This window comes from Vulpes vulpes, chromosome 15, assembly GCF_048418805.1.
Source record: "Vulpes vulpes isolate BD-2025 chromosome 15, VulVul3, whole genome shotgun sequence".
Taxonomy (NCBI): domain Eukaryota; kingdom Metazoa; phylum Chordata; class Mammalia; order Carnivora; family Canidae; genus Vulpes; species Vulpes vulpes.
The window spans coordinates 7,567,838-7,589,155 of NC_132794.1; the positions used below are offsets into that span (position 1 = coordinate 7,567,838).

General features: G+C 42.2%; 1 protein-coding gene across 1 annotated transcript in view; it reads left to right on the forward strand.

The window, feature by feature from the left end:
- Positions 1–16,920, forward strand: part of KCNJ6 (potassium inwardly rectifying channel subfamily J member 6) — a 260,779-nt gene extending 243,859 nt beyond the window's left edge. The window contains exon 4 of the mRNA XM_025987873.2: positions 13,355–16,920. Within this exon, the coding sequence (XP_025843658.1) occupies positions 13,355–13,680 (326 nt within the window). The 3' untranslated portion in view covers positions 13,681–16,920. The remainder of the gene's footprint in view (positions 1–13,354) is intronic.
- Positions 16,921–21,318: the final 4,398 nt, after the last annotated feature.

Sequence of the window (21,318 nt, forward strand, 5' to 3'; positions counted from 1 at the left end):
GTGAGTCCTGGACCTGGTTGGGGTGCTGGCTCTAGATTTCTTGATTTGTGTTTGAAAATCACTCTCACAGACAAACCATTTACTATTTATCAGTGGGGGCTGGCCAACCTTGGGGTGGCAGTTCCTCCAGGGTCGACAAGTCCCCAGATGTCAAGACATAGGAACACAGAAGATAAAAGATATGGTAAATACATTAACTCAGAACCAAGATCTTTCTGAAAGAGGCTCAAAGTATTGCTCCCCTGTCCCACCCTACCCCCCTACACAAACACACACACACAGACACACACACACACACACACACACACACACACATGCTCCTCAGCCAAGTCTTGACATTTAATAGGACACTTCCTGAAAGGTCAAAAGACCCCCAGTATCCAAAGAAATGAGCTGAAGAGTAAGCATCCCATCAGCACCTTTACGATATAATAAGGACAACTACAATAGTCTATGCTTAAGAAATGGTGCCATGGGCTGGGAACATATCGAGTACTCTGTACTGTGCTACATACTCATGAATTATTCCAAGAGTTGGCTTGTCTTCCTCACACTGGGACAGATGTGGGGTTCTATCCCTCCCTTTCCTCTGATCCAGGCACACAACCTAGGCCACTCTTGTGGGAGCCCCGCTGTTAGGACTCGTCTAAATGGATGGCAAACATGCCGTGACCCGGAATCCTGGTACCTGCTGTTCCTGCTCTCAGGCACACTGCTGAACGTCCCCGGCATGCCTGCTGGAACATACCAGCCTCCCTCTGGGAGGAACAGTAAAATGAGATGGCAGAGATTAGCCCAAGGAGGAACACCGTGTGTCTTTCTCCGGTGCCTCCTTGCCTTAAAAGGCAGGGCCAAATAAATGATGAAGGTGCAAGAATATGGTATCAGCCAAGGAGAATACCAAGCTGGAGGTGTGACTACAAAATGATGGACTATTCGTGTCACTCCCATGACACAAAACTAAGTCAAGCCAGGACGTGGACACCTGGTGATGATCTGTGAGCCGAAGGATAAATCAAAGTGAGGGCTTATGTTGCCACACCAAGTTTTCATTTGTTCTTCAAAGATATTTGATTGTCCTTAAACATCAAAAACCCGTATTGGAAACATCAGTCCTCCTTGGCTACATTTTTCACCCATAAATGGATCGGAATGAGGAACATAGAGATTAGGTGGTATATTTACTTTAAATCAATACTTCAAAACCAGACTTGGACCAGAGCAGGCTCTCATTTCTAAGGGTATTACACATATGTCTACAAGGCCGGGCTCATTCAGAAGGCTTGCCTCACCCTCTACAAAGCAAACCAAATTTCTTGACAGGTCAGGAAAGATTCCAGATTTGGAGGAAGGATGTAGATTCATTAGTAGAGTCATATGCAGAATTTGCCACAATTTCATTAACTGTTCACGGTTAGTGGAAGAATGAAGACATCCCAACAGATCACAAGAAAGGCCGTAGCTGTGACTAGATTTATGGACATCTTGGGACATTGCTGATGGGAAAACAGGATCAGATTTATGAGGAGGCTCTAGAAAGCGATCCTAAGTGCCTCCCACATGTTTTTGAGCCTCACAGCTGCCGCCAAAGGAGGGACTGTGCTCTACAGTTGCTACATGCAGGGCAGCCTAGGTGGCGATGCCTCAGAATCTGTTGGACAAAAGCTCACTTATGGCATGTGGTTCAGTCAATCCAACATCACCAATGTCCCAACCTTTATAAACATGCAGGATGCAACTACACTTTTCCAAAATTTGCCCAAAATTTCAATGTAAGATCACATTTATTGAACAGCCCATAAGAAGATATCTTTGCTTTCATAAATACATTGTCTCTGTTATATTGCCTTTCTGGCACTGGATTTGTGAATCTGACAAGTAAAGATCTTATTTGTTTTTAAAAGTCCACTTTTGGGGCACCTGATTGGCTCAGTCAGTGGAGCGTGCAACTTTTGATCTCAGTGTCATGAGTTTGAGCCCCACATCAAGCATAGAGATTACTTTATAAAAGATAAAAAATATTTTTTTTGCTTTTTTAATATTTTTTTTGCTCGATTGCTTTGGTTAAAAATCTACTAAAGTCTGTTTTTCTAAAGAAAAATGCCTGTTTTCTTACAGTGGCAGGTTCTCACACCTGCCCTTCTTTTGTCCATCAATTCTCCTCCCCCGTGGGAAGGACATCTTGCAATCTTTCTGGAAATCCCAGGACAGAAAGGAGAATGGGAAGTTTGGTTATTGTTTTACCGGATGTTGTCAACTTTGGGAAGAGTTCCAAACAGGATCAGGGCATTTCCTTATTTTTCCAGTTTTATTGAGATATAACTGACATGCAGGACCTTAGTATAAAGTGACATACATAGGACACCTGGGTGGCTCAGTGGTTGAGTGTCTGCCTTCGGCTCAGAGTGTGATCCCGGGGTCTTGGGATCAAGTCCCACATCAGGCTCCTTGTGGGGAGCCTGCTTCTCCCTCTGCCTGTGTCTCTGCCTCTCTTTGTGTGTCTCTCATGAATAAATAAATTAATCTTTTTTAAAAAACATAAATAAAGTGACATACATAAATTGTGGAACGTTTACCAAAGTTTAGTTAACATTCATCATCTCACATAGATTACTCCTCCAAAAAAGAAGAAGAAGAAAGGAAAGGGGGGAGCTTTTTCCCTTGTGATGAGAACCCTTAGGATCCACTTTCTCAACTTTCAACCACTCCTTACAGAGGGGGTAACCGTTGTCATCATGTTAGCATTACATCCTTCATACTTTTTGATCTTGTAACTGCAAGTTTGTACCTTTGGACCACCTTATTCCAGTTCCCCCATGCCCACCCCATCCCCCTGGTAACTGCAGACCTGACCTCTTTTTCCATGACTTGGGTATTTTGTTTTGTTTTCATTCCACACTTAAGTGAGATCACAGGGTAGTTGCCACTCCCAAGGCACTTCCCTGTGACAGGCTACAAACAAGGCAAGGTAGGGATCCCTGGGTGGCGCAGCGGTTTGGCGCCTGCCTTTGGCCCAGGGCGCGATCCTGGAGACCCGGGATCGAATCCCACGTCGGGCTCCCGGTGCATGGAGCCTGCTTCTCCCTCTGCCTGTGTCTCTGCCCCTCTCTCTCTCTCTCTGTGACTATCATAAATAAATAAATAATTTTAAAAAAAAAAAACAAGGCAAGGTAGAAATGGGCCCTCTGAGAACGTGGAAAGGACATGACTCCACAGATTAAGCAAACGTGGCTCTGGAGGTGCGAAGTTAACAAACATAGTAAAAACACAGACAACTATGAAAAAGCAATAAACGTGAACTATGTCTAAGCCAGGCCTAAGCTCTACTTAATTTTTAGATATGGTTCCCCAGTCTGTGCCTGCTTCTGAAATTCAGATTCACAAGCCTAAAGGAAGTCAGGAGGAGGGATTTTACATGTTCTGCTCCCTTCCCACATGTAAACCATCCAGTTGCTAAAAAGGGTCGAGTTGTACACATGCATCTTAGAGGCAAAGACAAATCTCAGTTTGGAAACTAAAGATGGCTTAATAGGTGTTGATGACTTTGTACATTTGCCATATCAAATGCACATCAGTCAACGGTCTCCCCTCAGTGGGCTGCCCTCACAGACACCGAGACAGCGGGCAAAGAGACCTAAGGGACCTGAGGCCAGGAGTACCCACAAGATGTCAAATTTAGCTTTTCTGCATGTGTCTAGTTCTAAATGGGATCTGCCTTAGTCCAGAGCTTGTGTGCGAGTGATACCTGGAAGCTTCAAGACACATGGTGGGTCCCACTAACCTGAAGTGTCCCCCTTCTTTGGGGCCCAGGTACAGGCATCTTTGTCCAGGAGGCTTCCCAGGCAGCCAGCCCCACTGTATTTAGGCTAGTGCTTTCCCTGGGCTGCTTGTCTTAGCCTTGATAACGTGTAGCCTCCACCATCCATTACATTTTCCACAGAGGGCATTCTCTCCCCAACTTCACTCACGCCATTGTAAGAGTTATCAGTGTATGAAATACTGGTTATATTTTGTCATTCTTTCTTATTTCTCTAGTTCCCCCAAATCTTTATTGAGCACTGACCATGCCCCACATTGCACCTAGTTCCAGAAACACAAGGCAGGCACAGTTCCTGCTTGTCACGGTATTTATGTTCTATCAGCAAGAAGTCTCACAGGGGACAGGTGGGGTGTGATGGCAGGTGTGACAGAGAGACCTAACTCAGTGTGGACATCAGGAAGGGCCTGCTGGAGAGGGGGTGTACAAGTCAGGCAGGTAAAAGGAGGCCATCAGGCAGGGGAGCAGAGACCCAGAGAGACTGCATAAGAACTTTGGACCTTATGTTAGGAGCAATAGGAAGTCACTAGAGGCTCTAGGCCAGACACAGATATAATCAGATCTGCTTTGTTCCAAGGTCACTCTAGTGTCAGGAGAAGAAAAGAGAGAAGAGAAGAAAGGCTGAAGGCAAAAACTGCTGCTGGAGATGAGGGTGGCGTGGGCCAAGGTGGTGGCCATGGTGATGGGGAGAGAAAGAAGCTGAGACCCAAGATATATTTCAGACGCAGAATCAACTATACACATCAAGTGATTGGATGTCGGTGGTACCATTGACTGGAATTGGGAATCTGGGGTAAGGGGCGGGTTTGGAGGAAAAGGTGATATCCATTGCACATGTGCAGTTAGGGGCAGGGAATGAGACACCCAAGGGAAGCTGGGGGAATGTACGGATTTGGAGATCAGACAGGAGGTTTGGGTTGGAAGTTAGAAAGTCAGCAGTTCATGAAATCATATGAATAAACTAGATCAACCAAGGAAAGGGTGTAGACAGGGGACCTCAGAGCTCCAGAGAAAGGACTGAGAGGCCAAGAGGACTTAGAAGGAGGAGATGGCCAGCAGGGTCAGCTGCAGAGCCAGCCCAATGAGCTTGCCGGTAGTAGGAGCTCCGAGACCACTTCATTCCTAGAAGACCTAACAGCCAAGCAGATGCCTGCTGCAGTTCAGCTCCACCTAAGGTTCTGGTTTTGTGAAGGGCTAGTAGTAGGATGAGATCATCATCTAGGGTTTGCCTCAACTATTTTTAACTCTTGATTGTCCCACAAAGAATGTAGTCAGTGGCTCATGTAAGTTTTAGTCTTCTCAAAAACACAAACTTTTTTTAAATCTTTTTTTTTAAGATTTTTATTTTATTTATTCATGAGAGACACAGAAAGAGAAGCAGGGACTAGAGGGAGAGGCAGGGAGCCCAACGCGGGACCCGATCCCAGGACTGGGATCACGCCCTAAGCCAAAGGCAGACACTCAACTGTGAAGCCACCCAGGTGTCCCTACAAACTTATTTTTAACACCAGAGAGTTAACATGCTGGGACAAGGCCCACTGGTCCATCAAAATGGCCCATCTGGACACCCTTGACTCATCAGAAAGATCCTAAGTGTCTTACTAAAACTGTATCCCACTCACCCCCCCCATCTTTATATTGTCCTGGTTATCAAACTCAAAACCTAAAGATTTTACAAGAATCTTAAAGTCTGTTCAAATAAGATACTTATGTTCAACTATGCGAAGAGTAAGACAATCACGTGAGCCTTATAAACCCTCCAGAGGGCACTCTTAGGATCACAGACTCTGCCTTTTTGTTCCAAGATAAAGGCATTTTCATTATAAATGTCATTTTTTGTTTTATTTGGGAAAGGATAAGTTCTAAGAATTTTAAGCCAACTTTTAAAAACTATGTCCAAGGAGAGATTACAATTTATGGGCGCGACACTCAGATAAGTAGGAATAGAACTGACTTTGTTTCTCTGTGACTGAAATTAACTCTGTTCTTAAGCCCCCTGTTACCTAGTAGAGGAAAAAAAAAAGCATACATTTGCCAGTTAAAGGTAACTTAGTCACTTCCAGCTTTAAATGTGGTTAATTCAGATCCAAAGTATCCCTCAAAAAGTTCCCCTCTCCCCCGCAAGAACCATCTGTATTGAGGGGGGTTACATACCGTTTTGGCATAGGGGCGTGGGGGAGGGTGGTCCGTGTTCATCCTGCCTGTGTGCTGTCCCCACAAGGTCTTTGGGGTGTCATGTGTGCCCACCAAGCTCCTGGATTAGAAGCCCTATTAGAAAATAGGGCTTTGCCTGTTAAATCCTCATCTTGCCGGGCCTGACCCTATGTTTGCTCAGTTGCTATGACAGATGCCCGGTGCCTCTCCCCACCGGTCCTGCCACTGCCTCCATGCGATCCACACACACTCCCGCGTGCACACTCGAGGGCACACACACTTGCACGCACACAAGGGTAGCTCGTGGAAGCACAAAAACGCATGTGGATACACACTAATATACGTGCACCGTACGCTCACATGCACGTGTACCCACACATACACTCACTCTGGGGCCAGTCCCAGGCCACCGACAAGACACACCTCATTTAAATGGTTGACAATTTTTTTTAAAGGATGACAAAAGCAAATCCTAAAAGGAAATAAAATACAGAACCTAACGAGACATAAATGATATCGCCACAGAGAAGAAAGAATGCGTCCAAGTACCTTTTGAACACAGTACTTTGATTATACTACCTCTAGGGGGAATGTTCTGAGATGAAATAGAAGGGCAAAGAAACTTTTAATTTTACCTCACAAGTTTGTGCTTGATAGTGTCAGCACCTGTGGGGTTCTTTTAAAAGATGATTTATACGGATCGTAAGAGGTACTGTACTACTACCATCATTCTCCTTCCTTCCAGAAGAAAATCAGATGACTTTAAAAGGAAAGTGAGTTTTATAGGAGGATGTTTATAAGAGGGTCCTTCTTGCTGGCTTGTAGCCAGCCACCTTCTCGTGGCATCCTGGCCTGGCCTTTTTCGTGCGTGTATGCAGGAGAGAAAGCTCTCTGGTGTCTCTTCCTCTTGGAAGGACAACAATCCTATTGAATTAGGGCTCCACGCTTACAACTTCATTTAGCCTTATTTATATCCCTAAAGTCCAAATACGGTCACATTTCAGCGTTAGGGCTTCAACGTATGAGTTTTAGGGGCACACAGTTCAGTCCATAACACCACGTTATCTAGGAAAGTTACTTAAACTTTCTTTGCCCTACGTTGCTCCCATGTGAGATTAGACCTCATAACAAGGCTGCTGCACGGAGTGAATGGTTGATGCATTCCATGCCTGACGATAAACACTCAACAAATAGCGTTTATTATTTAATTCAATACTTAATTTGTGAATTTTATCAACTACTTTGCTGAGAGTAGGAGTACTCACATAGGATGTCTTCTTTTAGACATTAAGAAAATGCACATTTCAATTCATTTTTCCATAACTGGAGGCGAACCTCACTGGCCCTCCAATATTTGGGTAGCGGAAGCGGTACAACTGTTTGTTGAAGGGGCTTTAAACCTGAGTGTAAGGCAGGACTCACTGTAATTTAAATAATCAGCAGTTGGCTGAACCGACTGAATTAAAATTTTTATTACACTATGGCAGCAATTACACTATACTGCTTCTTTTTTGACACTGAGCTTGGTAAATCACCAACATTTTTCTCCCACACAAACACTCATAAACGTAAGTGCAGAACACTTTATTACTGTGCTAATTCAGTGCAGTTCTTACTGAGAATAGCAAGGAGTAAAGAGAAGCATCCCATCATTTCGCCAGTATCTGAAATAAAAAGGCAGAGTATCTACAGACAATTCTTTGTTTCTGAATATTGACAATATGTATTGATTGATTTTGCAGTATTCAAAAGTGGTGATGATGGTTTATATCCATCTCATTTTATTGGAATCATGTTCTCCAGGCAGTTTTGATGCATTATCTATCTACAGAGTGAATACATCTGGCTTTATGCAGGGGGCTCTCTCTTGAGGATGGTTTTCATCATATTGGTATTCCGCTCAAAACATTTCCCATCATAATTTGCTGCTGTGAATCTAAAAATAGGGCTTTGCCTGTTAAATCCTCATCTTGCCGGGCCTGACCCTATGTTTGCTCAGTTGCTATGACAGATTCCTTAGCTGTGCTGCAGTCTGGTTTCCTGGTTTCTAAATGAACCAGGCTTTGCTTCCACCACCAATAACATGCGCTCCCTCCCCTCCGCTCCTTACTCTTCCATAGTCTTACTCAAGGAGTGAAATGGCCACCAAAAAGATGGCCCATGTCTAATCACTTCCCTGCAGATTAGACTCGTAGAAGATTAACCAGAGATCCAAACAGAGAAGCTCTCAGTGGAGAAATTATGAAATGAAAGAATTTTTAAAAGATACACACACACACACACACACACACACACACACACGCACACACACACACAGCCTTGGGCTTGTGGAAATAATTTAGACTAGACAACCCTGGCTATGAAAATCAAGCATCGCCTTCCCAAGCATAAAGTCAAAGGCAGGGGCACCTGGGTGGCTCAGTGGTTGAGAGTCTGCCTTTGGCTCAGATCATGATCCTGGGGTCCTTGGATCGAGTTCTGCATCGGGCTCCCCGTGGGGAGCCTGCTTCTCCTTCTGCCTGTGTCTCTGTCTCTCTCTGTGCATCTCTCATGAATAAATAAATCTTTAAAAAATAAAAAATAAAATAAATACAGTCAAAGGCACGCCTGGACCTGAGAACACTCCAGAAGACCTCTTCCTCCCCTAGTCCCATCTTGCCTCATGCCATCTTGCAGTGACATCTGCACCTTTCAGCGTCTTCTCATTTCTTTTGAGACTGTGAGGACAGATTGCCTAGGGATGTAATTTGGACCAATCTCACCAGAGGTGTGTCTATTTTCTTAGATTTTTCAAAAAACCAATCTTTGCCTTTATAGATCCTCTCTTATTTTTTCATGTTTTCTATTTTATTAATTTACACATGATCTTTATTGCCTATTTCCCATGGGTTCATCCTATTGTTGCTTTTTTTTCTTTGAGTAGAGCTGACATACGATGTTATGTTACAGGTGTGCAATATAGTGATGCAGCATCTCTATACCCTGTTGTTCCTTTTCTACTTTAAGTTGGATACTCTGCACTTCATTGTCAGACTTCCTTCTTTTCTAATATAAGAATTTAGACCTATACATTTTTCTCACTTTCCATGTATCCTATAATTATGACATTTAGAATTTCAGTATCATTCAGTACCAAGTCTTACTGAATTTCAATAGGGTTTCTTCCTTGACGGACACTGTTTAGAAATGTGATTGTATTTTATGGTAGTTTCTAAGATTCTTCTTTTTGTTTTCTGTCTTGTGCATGTAAAGCTTGGGACTTGTATCAACTCATGCACAGGATTCTCTTCCCAGTTCTGTCCTCTGCAGGATTCCCCACCCTTTACAGCTCCCAGAACCCCACTGCTCAGTCTTCTGTCTAGAAAGACAGGATTTCTCTCTGGAATGCTAGCCCCTTGTGCTCTGCATGGTTGCACACACTCAGGTCACTCGCAGAGTAAAGCAGTGAGAAATGAGAAAAACACCACCACAAACTCTTTGTCCACACTCCCTTTTCCCAGTCCTCTGGCTAGAAAGATTTTTCCGCAGGTTTTTGGTGCCTATACCACGCTGTATGCAGAGCAGTTCCCGATGGGGCAGCATGGAAGGCTGGGGAACCTAACGGGGACTCCTCACTCTCATCCTCTGGCTCAGAGGGGCACCTTGTCCCAGTGCTCTGGTCAGAAGGACAGGGTTTCTCCACCAGATTTTGTTGTCAGTACCTGCTGCCCAGTTCTGTGCCAGGGCTACTCTCAGATGATGCCAGACGATGAAAAAGGAAAAAGGGAAACGGGAAAAACAAGAAATGTACCCCCTAAGAAGTCAATCTTCATGTTTGGTACCCTCTCCTTCTTCCTGCTGTATTAGACTTCCTAGAGTCTTTGGGTGGAAGGTTTTGTCTAGAGAAGTTACTTGTTTGTATCCAGCAGGAGAGAAAAGCTGTCCTCACTCCATTTTTACCAGAACCAGAAGTGCCATCCCTTACTTTTTTAGTGGAACTTACTTTTGATTGAAATTATGAATTTTGGGGATCCCTGGGTGGCGCAGCGGTTTGGCGCCTGCCTTTGGCCCAGGGCACGATCTGGAGACCCGGGATCGAATCCCACGTCGGGCTCCCGGTGAATGGAGCCTGCTTCTCCCTCTGCCTGTGTCTCTGCCTCTCTCTCTCTCTGTGTGACTATCATAAATAAATAAAAATTTTAAAAAAAAGAAATTATGAATTTTGTAATTTTCCAGCAACTAGTTTGTATTTTAGCTGAGGGTCCTTCACAAATAGACTGGTATAATGCTGGAAGCAGACCCCTCCCACTTTCCTTTCTAAGGACTCACAAACCATCTTTCGAGTTAATAATACATCTCAGACATTTCCAATCAACAAAATTTCTGAATTAAGCTGCTTCACTAGTTTCCTTGAGTTGAGTCTTTTCACTTGACAATCAGTATTTATTGGGAAGCTACAGTGCTGAAGGTCTGTGGTAAATGTTAGGAACCTGAAAATAAACGAGACCAATGAGCCCCAGCGCGATCACAACTCAACAAGGGAAACAGACACTTAGGAGGTAATTTCAAATGATGGGATAAGGTGCCACTGGAGTGTTGAGGGGACCTTGAGCTCAACAGTTCCAGCTAAGGACTGGTCAGTCTCAGAGTGCTCCAGAAAGGACATGATAAATTAGTTAGATCTTCCGAGATGAGCAGGATCCCACCAGGGGAAGGATACTCAAAAGTACAAATGCAAATGGCAAGACAGCCAGTATGCCCAGAGAGTGGAGGAAGCCCAGAACCCGAGATGAGATTTCTTCACATTTTGCTCTTCACCAAAGGAAGCATCTCTTTTTCCCAGAGGGAACTTTACTCACTAAAAAAAACTACCGCAGGGGACTCTATGATGATCTTCCTGATATGGAAAATAAGCACGACGTACATACACACTGTATGATCCTGGCAGCTCTGCCTTTCTTAGGATGTTAACCCAGTTGGTTTTATTTTGTTACTTTTTCCATTTCAGTGAAAATCACATTTCTAAAGAATGGACTGGAACCAATGTCAATAGGCAAGACTGGAATCTTTCTGAAAAAAAAAAAAAAGAAAGTGATAGACTTACACTAGGAACTCCTTTTGATTTTATACTGTTAGATAAACATATTAATATTATTTTTATTCTTTTTTAAATGAATTAGGATACCACACGATGAATAAAAAATGGAAAAGCATTCATGAGTATTTATTTAAACCTTGCTTATTCATCTTTTTATTATAAAAATCAAACAATCCCATTAAAATGGTACTATGGAAAGATATTTTACTATCTCTACAGATTCAGTAAGTGAATTTTCTAGGGCTGCCATAACAAAGTATCACAATGAGGGCTTGAACAACAGACATGTATTGTCTCTTGGACATCCTCTTGGCTGTACCCAGTGTTGTTTCTTTTTTTTTTTTTTTTTTTTTTTTTTTTTTTGTTTCTTGATACCAGTATCCCAAGTTTCAGATTCTTTCTTCAGCCAACTCTAGTATGATGTTAAATGTCCATTTAGATTTTAATTTTAATAATTGTGGGTTTTATTTCTGGTTGTTTTTTGGTTATTTATATAGCCAGAACTGAAGATCTAGGTGGATTTTATTTGTTCGTCTCTGTTTTCTAGTCTCTTTACAATAAACATGTACTTCCTTTATGAAAAAAGGTTATTCAAGTTATATTTTATCAACTTTTCCCTTTGACTTCCTATGTATTCCTCCTTCTGAGCCCACATGTCCCAGCTATCACCTGTCTTCCCTCGTCATTCCCAAACACAGATTAAGAGTTGGTGGTTCAGGCGCGAAACGCTGGCTGAGAAATAAAAGCAAGACGGTGCTCTTTTCTTTCCAGTACCTAGAAGTTCTGCAATATTTATTTCAGAGGCATAGAAGGGAGCTTTTATAGGTCAGCCAGGGAGACGCTGTAGAAGTTAGCATTTGGTTTGGGGATAAAGAAGAGCATAGGGCTAGAGCGAGGGCTATGCTGACTCTGCCCCTGACAGCTGAATGGGGTAAATCGCTTACATCCCTGGCACCCCAGTTTCTTCTTCTAGTCATGAGGAGCAGATGCGATGCTCTGAGAACATTCCATAATTCTGAATCCCTCTGTGTAAACGCCCACGTGTGTCCTCTTCTTCCCATTCTACCTACATTCAGCACAAAGCAGTTGCCTGATACACCTTATTGGCTGTCCCCATGAATGACATCCTGACTGCCTGGCTGTTTTCTTGAATGAATGAACAGTGGCCACAGTATGACTTTTGTGAGCCTTAGATAGTTTTACCTCTGTGGACCCCAAAAATGGTTTAATTATATTACATTTTACAATATAATTAGTATGAAGATGACTATATTAGCATTTTTCTTCTACCTAAAAGTTTGTCTTTTTTTCCTTCTGATTTTAAAGAACTTTCATGGGTCCTTGAAAGCACTGTGGGCCCTAGGCCCTGGATCTGCCTCGCTAATGGGGAAGTCATCCCTGCAGGAACTACTCAATAGATGCCTTCAACATATGAGACGTTTCATAAGAGAGCCCTTTGAGCAGTGCACCAATGATTCTCCAGATTTTATGCCAATCCCAGTTACGTAGTTCTCTTCTCTAAGGACATGAGTGGAGTTCCCCCTCATTCTGTCATTTCATATTAAAATAAAGCTGCTCCTGATTCCTGGGCTCCAGTAGCTCATTTGGCATTTCTGTGCAAATTAGCAAGGGGCTTCTTATCTTTAAGAAGAAGGGGGAAAGCATTTAAAGTATTATATCATTGCACAGTCTAAATAACTATGCCCACTGAGCCTGGAGAAAGTGCAAAGTCAGGTGGGCATCCTTTCCAACCTCATTTGGGGCCACAGTTGTGGGCCTGCATGGCATGGTGGTGGGACAGTAACACTAATCCATGGCGTTCAGCTTAAAGGCATCCTTGGGGTAGTTCCACAAGCCAAACTTCATCCTAAGTCTGTGGTTGGAATGCTGAAGTCTCAGCAGGACTCTGGCAAAGTCTCTAAAAGCAATGGGAGAACAGAGTCACAGCCTCCAGTTTCTCCCAGGGCAAAAAGTGGACGAGGCACAACCACATGAACCTGTGTGTGTGTGGACACATGCTTAAGTGCATGTGTGCATGGCCTTGCAGGCAAGTTCTGGTTCTGTGAGCCAGAACTCTCATGTTGCCCCCCCCCCGCCCAGAACTCCTGCTAGAGGCTGGGAAGCTCTTGCACATGTTAGTGTATGTCTACAACATGAATAATACCTCCTTATTTGCAGCACCTTGTGCAGGGCAGAGTCTGAACAGCTGCACACAGCAGCCGTGCCCAGCTCGCTAAGTCCCCTTGTTGATGGAAAGCCCACACTCCCAACATACTAAAGCCCTCCGTCCGTTCCCTTCTCTGCAGGGATGACATGCCAGGCTCGGAGCTCCTACATCACGAGTGAGATCCTGTGGGGTTACCGCTTCACGCCTGTCCTGACGCTGGAAGACGGGTTCTATGAGGTCGACTACAACAGTTTCCACGAGACCTATGAGACCAGCACCCCATCTCTCAGTGCCAAAGAGCTGGCTGAGCTAGCCAGCAGGGCGGAGCTGCCCCTGAGTTGGTCTGTGTCCAGCAAACTCAACCAACATGCAGAACTGGAGACCGAAGAAGAAGAGAAGAACCTGGAGGAACAAACAGAAAGGAATGGTGACGTGGCAAACCTAGAGAACGAATCCAAAGTTTAGTGTCCTAGCTGGGCAGCCACTTCTCCTCTTCCCTCACGCAGCCTTTTCTTGTCTCTCATTCTCTTTCTTTTTTTGTCTTTCTTACTTGATTGTTTATTTATTTATATTTAATTTTGACATTTCCAGAAAACAAATCTTCAAGGTGTAAAATATCTACCTGCCCTCTCTCAGTTACTCAGATCGACAAGGTAGACATGGATTTGGTTCAGGTGCAACGTGCCCTCATTCGTGGCCCAAGCTTGCTCTCTTCCCTAAATACCACACATCCAACTTGTAGGGATTTAAGCTATTTACCTGCATGTCTTGTACAATACCAGATCACTCAAAGAGTGTGTCAAAGATTTTACCTGGGATAGGACAAGTTAGGTCTCTGGTGCCTATTTACTCATGCAGTGAGACATAGCGTATAACCCTCAATTTTATAGATTCAAATAAATTTCATCTACAGGGTGAGGTGCTTGCCCCATACAGGCATTGCAGTTATAGGACCCGGGTCAGGTAAAGACAGAAACACTGTACATATATATGCCTTATGTAATTACTTTCTTTTCGCAGTTAGTAAAAAAAAAACCCAGCATGTACAAAAGTACTGTAGAACAGAACTTCTAAATAATGTACATAGATGTATAATTAATGTAGGTTTAGATACATAACTTTAGAAATAAGATGCAAAAAAAAAAAAAAAGATTCCCGATGTACAGTAGGCATTTCTGTTTCATTGTCTTTGCTTTCTCAATTTCTTTGGTCCCATTGACTGCTGGTCCTTAGTGCATGGCCTTTGTTCCGTGTCCCAGACTGGTAGTGTTTGGGTACCTCACTGTTCCCTTGCTGATCCTTTCATTGAATCTAATAAGCCATAGGTCTGGGGGAAGTTAAGAGGTCTAGTACATGGCAAAACCCACCACCAATATGCTGATATACTGTGAAATGTTTACAAAACTGAGGTCTCTTTTTTTAGTAACAGGAGCCTCACTGAGTAGCCTGGGGGAATATTCCAGGGGGAGGACACTCTCTGGCATGTGATCAATGATGTGTTTATGCTTTCCATGCGAGCTGTCACCCTTTGTAGTACAAGAGTTTGGGAAACTCTTCTTCTACAAAACCATGGATTCTCCAGCTGTTCCACTCTGTAATCATGAGAAACTACAGACTTAAAAAATAAGACATGGTAATTTAGCAGAAGATGGTTTGGGTCCAAAGCCATGATATTGGTGAAGGCATGCAGTAGGAGACATATGTTGTCATCATTCACCTTACACACTTTGACTCCATCTGGCTATCTTCCTGTCCCTGCCAGCTTATCTGTCAGCACTTCCTGCATTTGTATCTATTATTATTCATATTCTTTTATTATTATGAAATGACCAGAGTTCAATAGTCAAAGATTAGGCAACTACAAAATCTCTCTAGAGTGTGCCACAGGTGGGAAATCAAATCCAAAGTGTCTCCCAATCAGAAGAATACAAGCAAAAAACTGCAGCCTTAATTCATTGTAATGTGCAAAGATCAATGGAGAGAGAGAGAGATTGAGAGAGAAGAGGAGGGAAAGCATTTTGTACTAAAACTCTAAATTCAAGATGAAAAAAATCAAATAAAAAGATAAGAAATGGAAGAGAATGTCAGACAAAATCTCAAGGGCAGGTGGACATTTTGCACTATAACAGATCTTTCACATTAATTTCACAATTTTAAACTATTTGTTCCCTAAAACAGTTGCCCATCATAAGCATTCATTGACTGAATTAAGTTCTTTTTCAGCACGGGCTGTGCTCAGTTTGAGGCTTTGTGCCACAAAGGTCAAAGAACTCAAACTAGCTTTCACTCACTTCCTGTTGCCCTTGATTTCCCCGACCAGATTGGCCAGGCCTTCACTATAGTTTGGGGACCTTGTCTACCATAAAGCATGTCCCTGAGATAAGGAATGTGGCTCCTCAGTTTAACACAGTGGTCTCCTCCCACTTCTGAGACCTCAATCAGAACAACTGCTTCTTGGCAGTGACTCAACTGAAAACAAAACTGTTGGCCATAGCCCTTTCCTGTTTGCCAATATTTCACTTTTTGCATTGAGTATCTGTTGAATCATTTATCCATTCCACACAATCCAAGGAGGAGGTTGTAGTCAAGGAGGAGGAGAGAGCCCCATACACTTCCTGCCAGGCTGTGGGGAGGTACTGTGGCCTTACCTCGCTGTAGCCTTATGGAAGGCGCCCTTGACTTGGGGGCACTAACCCTGCAGCATCCCCAGAGTTGCAGGGCAAGGCATGGTAGCACAAAGTAAGATGAAGCACGGGCTGCAAAAGTTTGCTAAATTTAGCTCTTGATGACTCAGTAGGCCTTTTTTTAATCTGTTACTAAGGCTCAAAGGACAACACACACCCTGTTGTCTGGTTGGAAGAGCAGTTCGGGGCCCTTTAGCACAAATGAACGAAGAGTCTTGACAACCCTTTGGTCATGCACATGTGTTAGTTCTCTATCTGTGACAAGGCACTCGGGTGTGAGGTCCCTCCCTATTTCTCATTGTCTTTGGTGTCAATGTAGTTGGAGACAGAACATGAACCAAATCTCGTTTTTGTAATGTGAGCCTCTGAATCTTTAAACAAGGATGCTCCAGAAGAACCTTTTACTAGAATGTCCCTATCAAACGTGTCTATTTTTCTACAATTATTGATACCACAGTTTAACAGTGTATTTTGTGTCAACTGTTAAAATTTGGAATTGAAAGAAGCTCATTAAGACTGAATTTTCTAAGCAGCAAGTATTGAATGGTGTTTTTCATTAAGACTGTACAACAAAGATGAGCCCACAATTTCTACTCATTCTATTCTACATAACCAGTCCCCATTCACGTAGTCACTTTGTTAGGAAATCAAGTGCTATGAAAATAAACAAGCCTATTTTAATGCAACAATACTCATAACTGATGAGGATCACTCGCAACTTGATATTTTGGTCTGTTGGTTTGGTGTGTTTGAGTCACTTTCCATAAAAGCATGGTGGGATCTGATAACCAGATAAGAATTTTGAGCTAAAGTGTTATGGTTTGCCACAGTCAACCCCAATCTGGAGGAAAGGGCAGATTCAGCTGGAAGCATGACCTCCCCAAGGGCTGCTGAGACCCTCAGATTCTCACTTCCACCCACCCCAATACACCCCATATGCTTTCCAACTGGAAAACCTATTTGTTTATAAGTCAACTTTATGTAATTAATAAAATCGTTTATGTTTTTGGCTGTCCCCTGAGCGAATGATACTCTTTTGAATCAACATATTTGTGATCACTGTAACGCCAGGTCATTGTTTATCCATTCCTCATAACGTGGCATTCCTGCCTGTTAACCCAACATGTGTCCATAAGAAGGAACTCTCTCTTCCCCCGCTCCCTTCCTCCATCTGTCTCTCTCTTTTGTGCTGTCCCTAGTTCCCCAGTGCCAGGTCCATCAACTTAGTTCAGTATCTTATGTTCCCTAACAAAAATCCAACTATTGTCTTTAAAAATGTCAACATGTTTCTTAAGCACAATTTTCTCTTGTGGGTTTACCCAAACTAGGGCTCTGAACTATCTATTTCTCATTGTATTCTAATTAAAAAATTATTTATGACTTCATTCAAAAGCCTAAATTTTGAAGTCTCCAGAGAAACATCCTTATGCTTTCCCTCCCTACACTTTCTTACATTTCAGTTTTCTTATTTTTTCCCTTTTGCTTTTTAATTTAGATGTAAGCCAGTATCTTTGGGATGTTTAGAAACTGTTTAGAAAGGCGGGAGCTGGTGGACAGAGAGATTATAAAAATAACATTAGAAAACTATTCGAATTCACCCAAAGAATATGAAATCATTTGATTAACTGAATAATTCAAGATAAAAAAGAGTCATAATATTCATAATCATTTCCAAGACAGTGTGCTAATAATCTGACTAGTTTTCAGTCTTTCTTTCCTTGACTTGGGTGATACTCTATGCAACTCAGAAAAGTCAAAAGGGTAGTTGGTAATTAAATGCCCCGTATAAATGGAAAAAAGTATCTTCTATAATTTCCTTTCAATGGATGGCTATAAAATTGAAAAACATAGTATATACGTAATAGACGATTCATTGATACCTCATTACAACATAGTAAAATCACATTATCTTGTTTCTAGCTTTATGGCCAACCTGTTTAAGAAAATGTGATCTTTTCATTTAAAATGGAGTAAAACACGCCTCTTCCTAATACTTCTGCCCTTAATGTGTCAAAGGATTTCTGATGCAGTGTCATCCAGAAGTGAAAAGCTCTGTAAGGCTATGAAGAGCCTTGTATTTTGGCAAAGCACAATATCAATACACAATACAAAATAATATTACACCCTACATTGTGCAGTGTTTGGGAACATTCAGAGCACTTGCATAAATTATGTCATTTAATTCTAATCCACCAAGAAAGCTTGACTATTATAATTCATATTTTATAAAAGGAAAACTAGGGTGTGGGCAGATTGGGTAACTTTCCCAAGGTTATGAGTCTAGTAATAATAGGTCCTGGTCTCAAATCCAGAGGCCAAGGCTTAAGCTATGCTCTCCATTTATTACAGAAAGGGTCAGCAAACCAAATCTACTCGCAGACTCTGGCCCACTGCCTGTTTTTGCACCACTCATGAGCAAAGAATGACTTTCACATTTTTAAGCAGTTGGGGGAAAAAAGACAAAATATTTTCTGACATGTGAGAATTGTATGAAATTCCAATTACAGTGTCCATAAATAAAATTTTATTGGAATACAGCCACACTCATTCGTGTGTTGCCTATGACCGCTTTCACACAATACGAGTAGAGTTGAGTGTTTAAGACAGAGACCATACATCCAGAAGGCTAAAATATTACTATCTGGCCCTTTACAGGAAGTTTGCCAACTGCTATACTGTACTATTAAGTACTACTAGTTACCAAATATTGTACTGTGCTACTAAAGGATTCCTGGACAACTCAGAATGATGACATTCTTTTCAATATAAATGCATTGCAATTACTCACAGAAAAAAATAACACAGTCATAGATTCAGGTGTCAAAGGAAGACTCCTTCCTTTTTGTAACCATTCCCCCAGAGCGCTAAATAAATAACCAGCCAAGATTCAGTGGCCAACTCAGAAAGCGATAAGATAAAACAACTCCTTAATGAAAGGGGAATGTCCACTCCAGTGCCTGAGACATTGCACCATTTAAATATGTAGATAGTTGGGACACATGTCTCTAATTAGCAGGGCGAACTGGACTTGCGGTGGGTAGCCACACATCAAACCAGCTTCCCCTCCCTGACTTGTCTTCTCTCTTATGCTCCCTTGGAAGATGGAGCCTGTGTCTTCCTGCTAGTTCTCTCTGGCCTGCAACTGATCAACGTGATGAAGATGAAACCATTGCTCATATCTGGCTGTCCTAGTTCTGGCTCTCTTCAGCCACTTGTCCAAAAGTTTAGCATGAGAATTAGAATAAATGCTTCTTTTGGAAAACTAAGAAGTTCTTTGAAAAGAGCTCAGGGAGAAACAGTAGTTAAGGGTTGTTGGATTGTTTGTCACTTTTTGAATCCAAAGTGCAAGATAAAGTTTGGTAATTACAGAAATATTAAATGCAAGAAATACAGAAAATGGAGTTTTGAGACAAGTCAATATTAAATGACATTCTTTAGTATCACTAAGATGAACTCACTTGTGTTCTAAGAAAGCATTTCCAAAGCCAGACATGGATCAGTCAAGTGAGGTTCTTTAACTCTACAGTTCTATTGAAAAAATATATATCAGGTTCTCTAATGAATGCTTTCCTGGAAATTATGTGGGGGAAAAAATTTGTCACAAATCATTGTGATGTACTACTGAAAGATTAATGATGGAAACTGAGATAAATTTGGTCCTGTGTCTAAATCTAAATAGTTATAATATCTGAGATATAGATGATGCACAAAACTCATGACACTGCAACTGTATGGAACAGCATAATAACTACATGAGATAAAAAGAAATTCTCAAAGTTCAACACCATAAAGCTTAAATAAATGTAAAAGGAGTCAAACTTTTACATGGCCTCATTGCCTTGGTAAAAAAAAAAAGCTGGACGCCTCCACCTAATTCAAATAAGGGAGTCCTAAGAAGGGAATGAGGGCAAAATACTTTGAGACATGTGAAAACAGCTCATTGAGATAGAAGCATGATTGAATGATGGAGATTTATCACCAATGAAAATGGCTTTTATAAAGTTAATTTTAGATACTACCCCCTAGATGTGAATCCTAATGTGTTCTGTGGTCGGCCAGTGAATTGTGACCACATAGGCAGTAGATCTTGATTTCAGAGAATGAAGCGTTCCTATAATCAAAGGGTAATTGACCATTTCAAGATTAAGACTCTGCAACCATTGTATTAACACTGATCATAAATACTGTGATATCAACCAGCCGATTCTTCATATAGGAATATGAAGGGCTGTTTTTCTCAGGCAATGTAAATATCCTCTACCAACAGGCACTAGTGAAATAAACATATAATGCATCATTATTTCTAAAATTCTGATAGAAATCATAAAATACCCATCCAAAGGAGCAAGAAATCCTAGGAGCCTAAGTTCAGACCTCTTTGGCTACTAAAACCCCAGTCCAGGCTGAATGCCTTATGGAATACACAGTGTTGGGTCTATCAGCACTAAACATAGCTACAGACCTGGGTCGACCAGAGCACAGAGAGCTGAGCTTCCATCAGCTGTGCACGATCAGAACCTCTGGCTCCATGGCCACTATTCTTAGAGAAGGAGACGGAACACTGTTGTCAGATCCAGTTGGTGCCGTTCTGGCATCATCTCTTGGCATTATTTCAAATGGGAGTGGGTGTGGCCAACCCTCTCTTGGTTCATTTTGGCCATGCCCACCTGCTGCAGGCTCTCTGTGTGAGTCTCTCCCTTCAGGTCTGGTTCCTGCTCATGCAGATAATGACACCCTCTCCCAGAAGACAGAGCAACTCTGTGTCTTTTGAGCTTCTCTTGGCCAGCATCCTGGGCCCTACAGAGCACACACCTAGATCAGGGGTGGCAACTCTCCCTAGAAGAACTGAAGTAAGACCTTTTGCAACCCCTATGCACAGGAGTGCTTCTCCCATACAGAAGTCAAAACCAAATAATACTACTGTGTAAATAGAGTAAATGTAAGGAAGTCCAAAAAAGTTCTCATTTTCCCATGATGATTACCTGGGTGATATTTTCCCCTTTACGTATCTAATTCTTCAACCTCTGGAAATTCTCACTTTTTAATATAATGATGCCATGAGCACAAACTCAGCTGTCCCATCAGGCAATCCCAACTATTACCCTAGATGGTCTGATCTTGTTCCCTTTTTTTAAGTAAGAGGTTCTAATCTGTTCAAACCTATCCCTAGACCAATCCAAATGTTGTCCTGGCCAAGAAATTTCATGTACCCTCTTTCCTCTAACAGGAACCAACAAATGAGGACAGCATTGTCAAGAGTCTCCTCTTTATTTGCAAGGAACTCCCCTGGATTGCAACACTTAGAGACACAACTTATGTTGTCCCCAGGTCCCCACAGGGTTATCATGTCACCACAGGTCATCGTCTAAGCATTTTACCGAGTTTCTCTTTCTGAATTCCTCCTTTAGCTCACCACTAA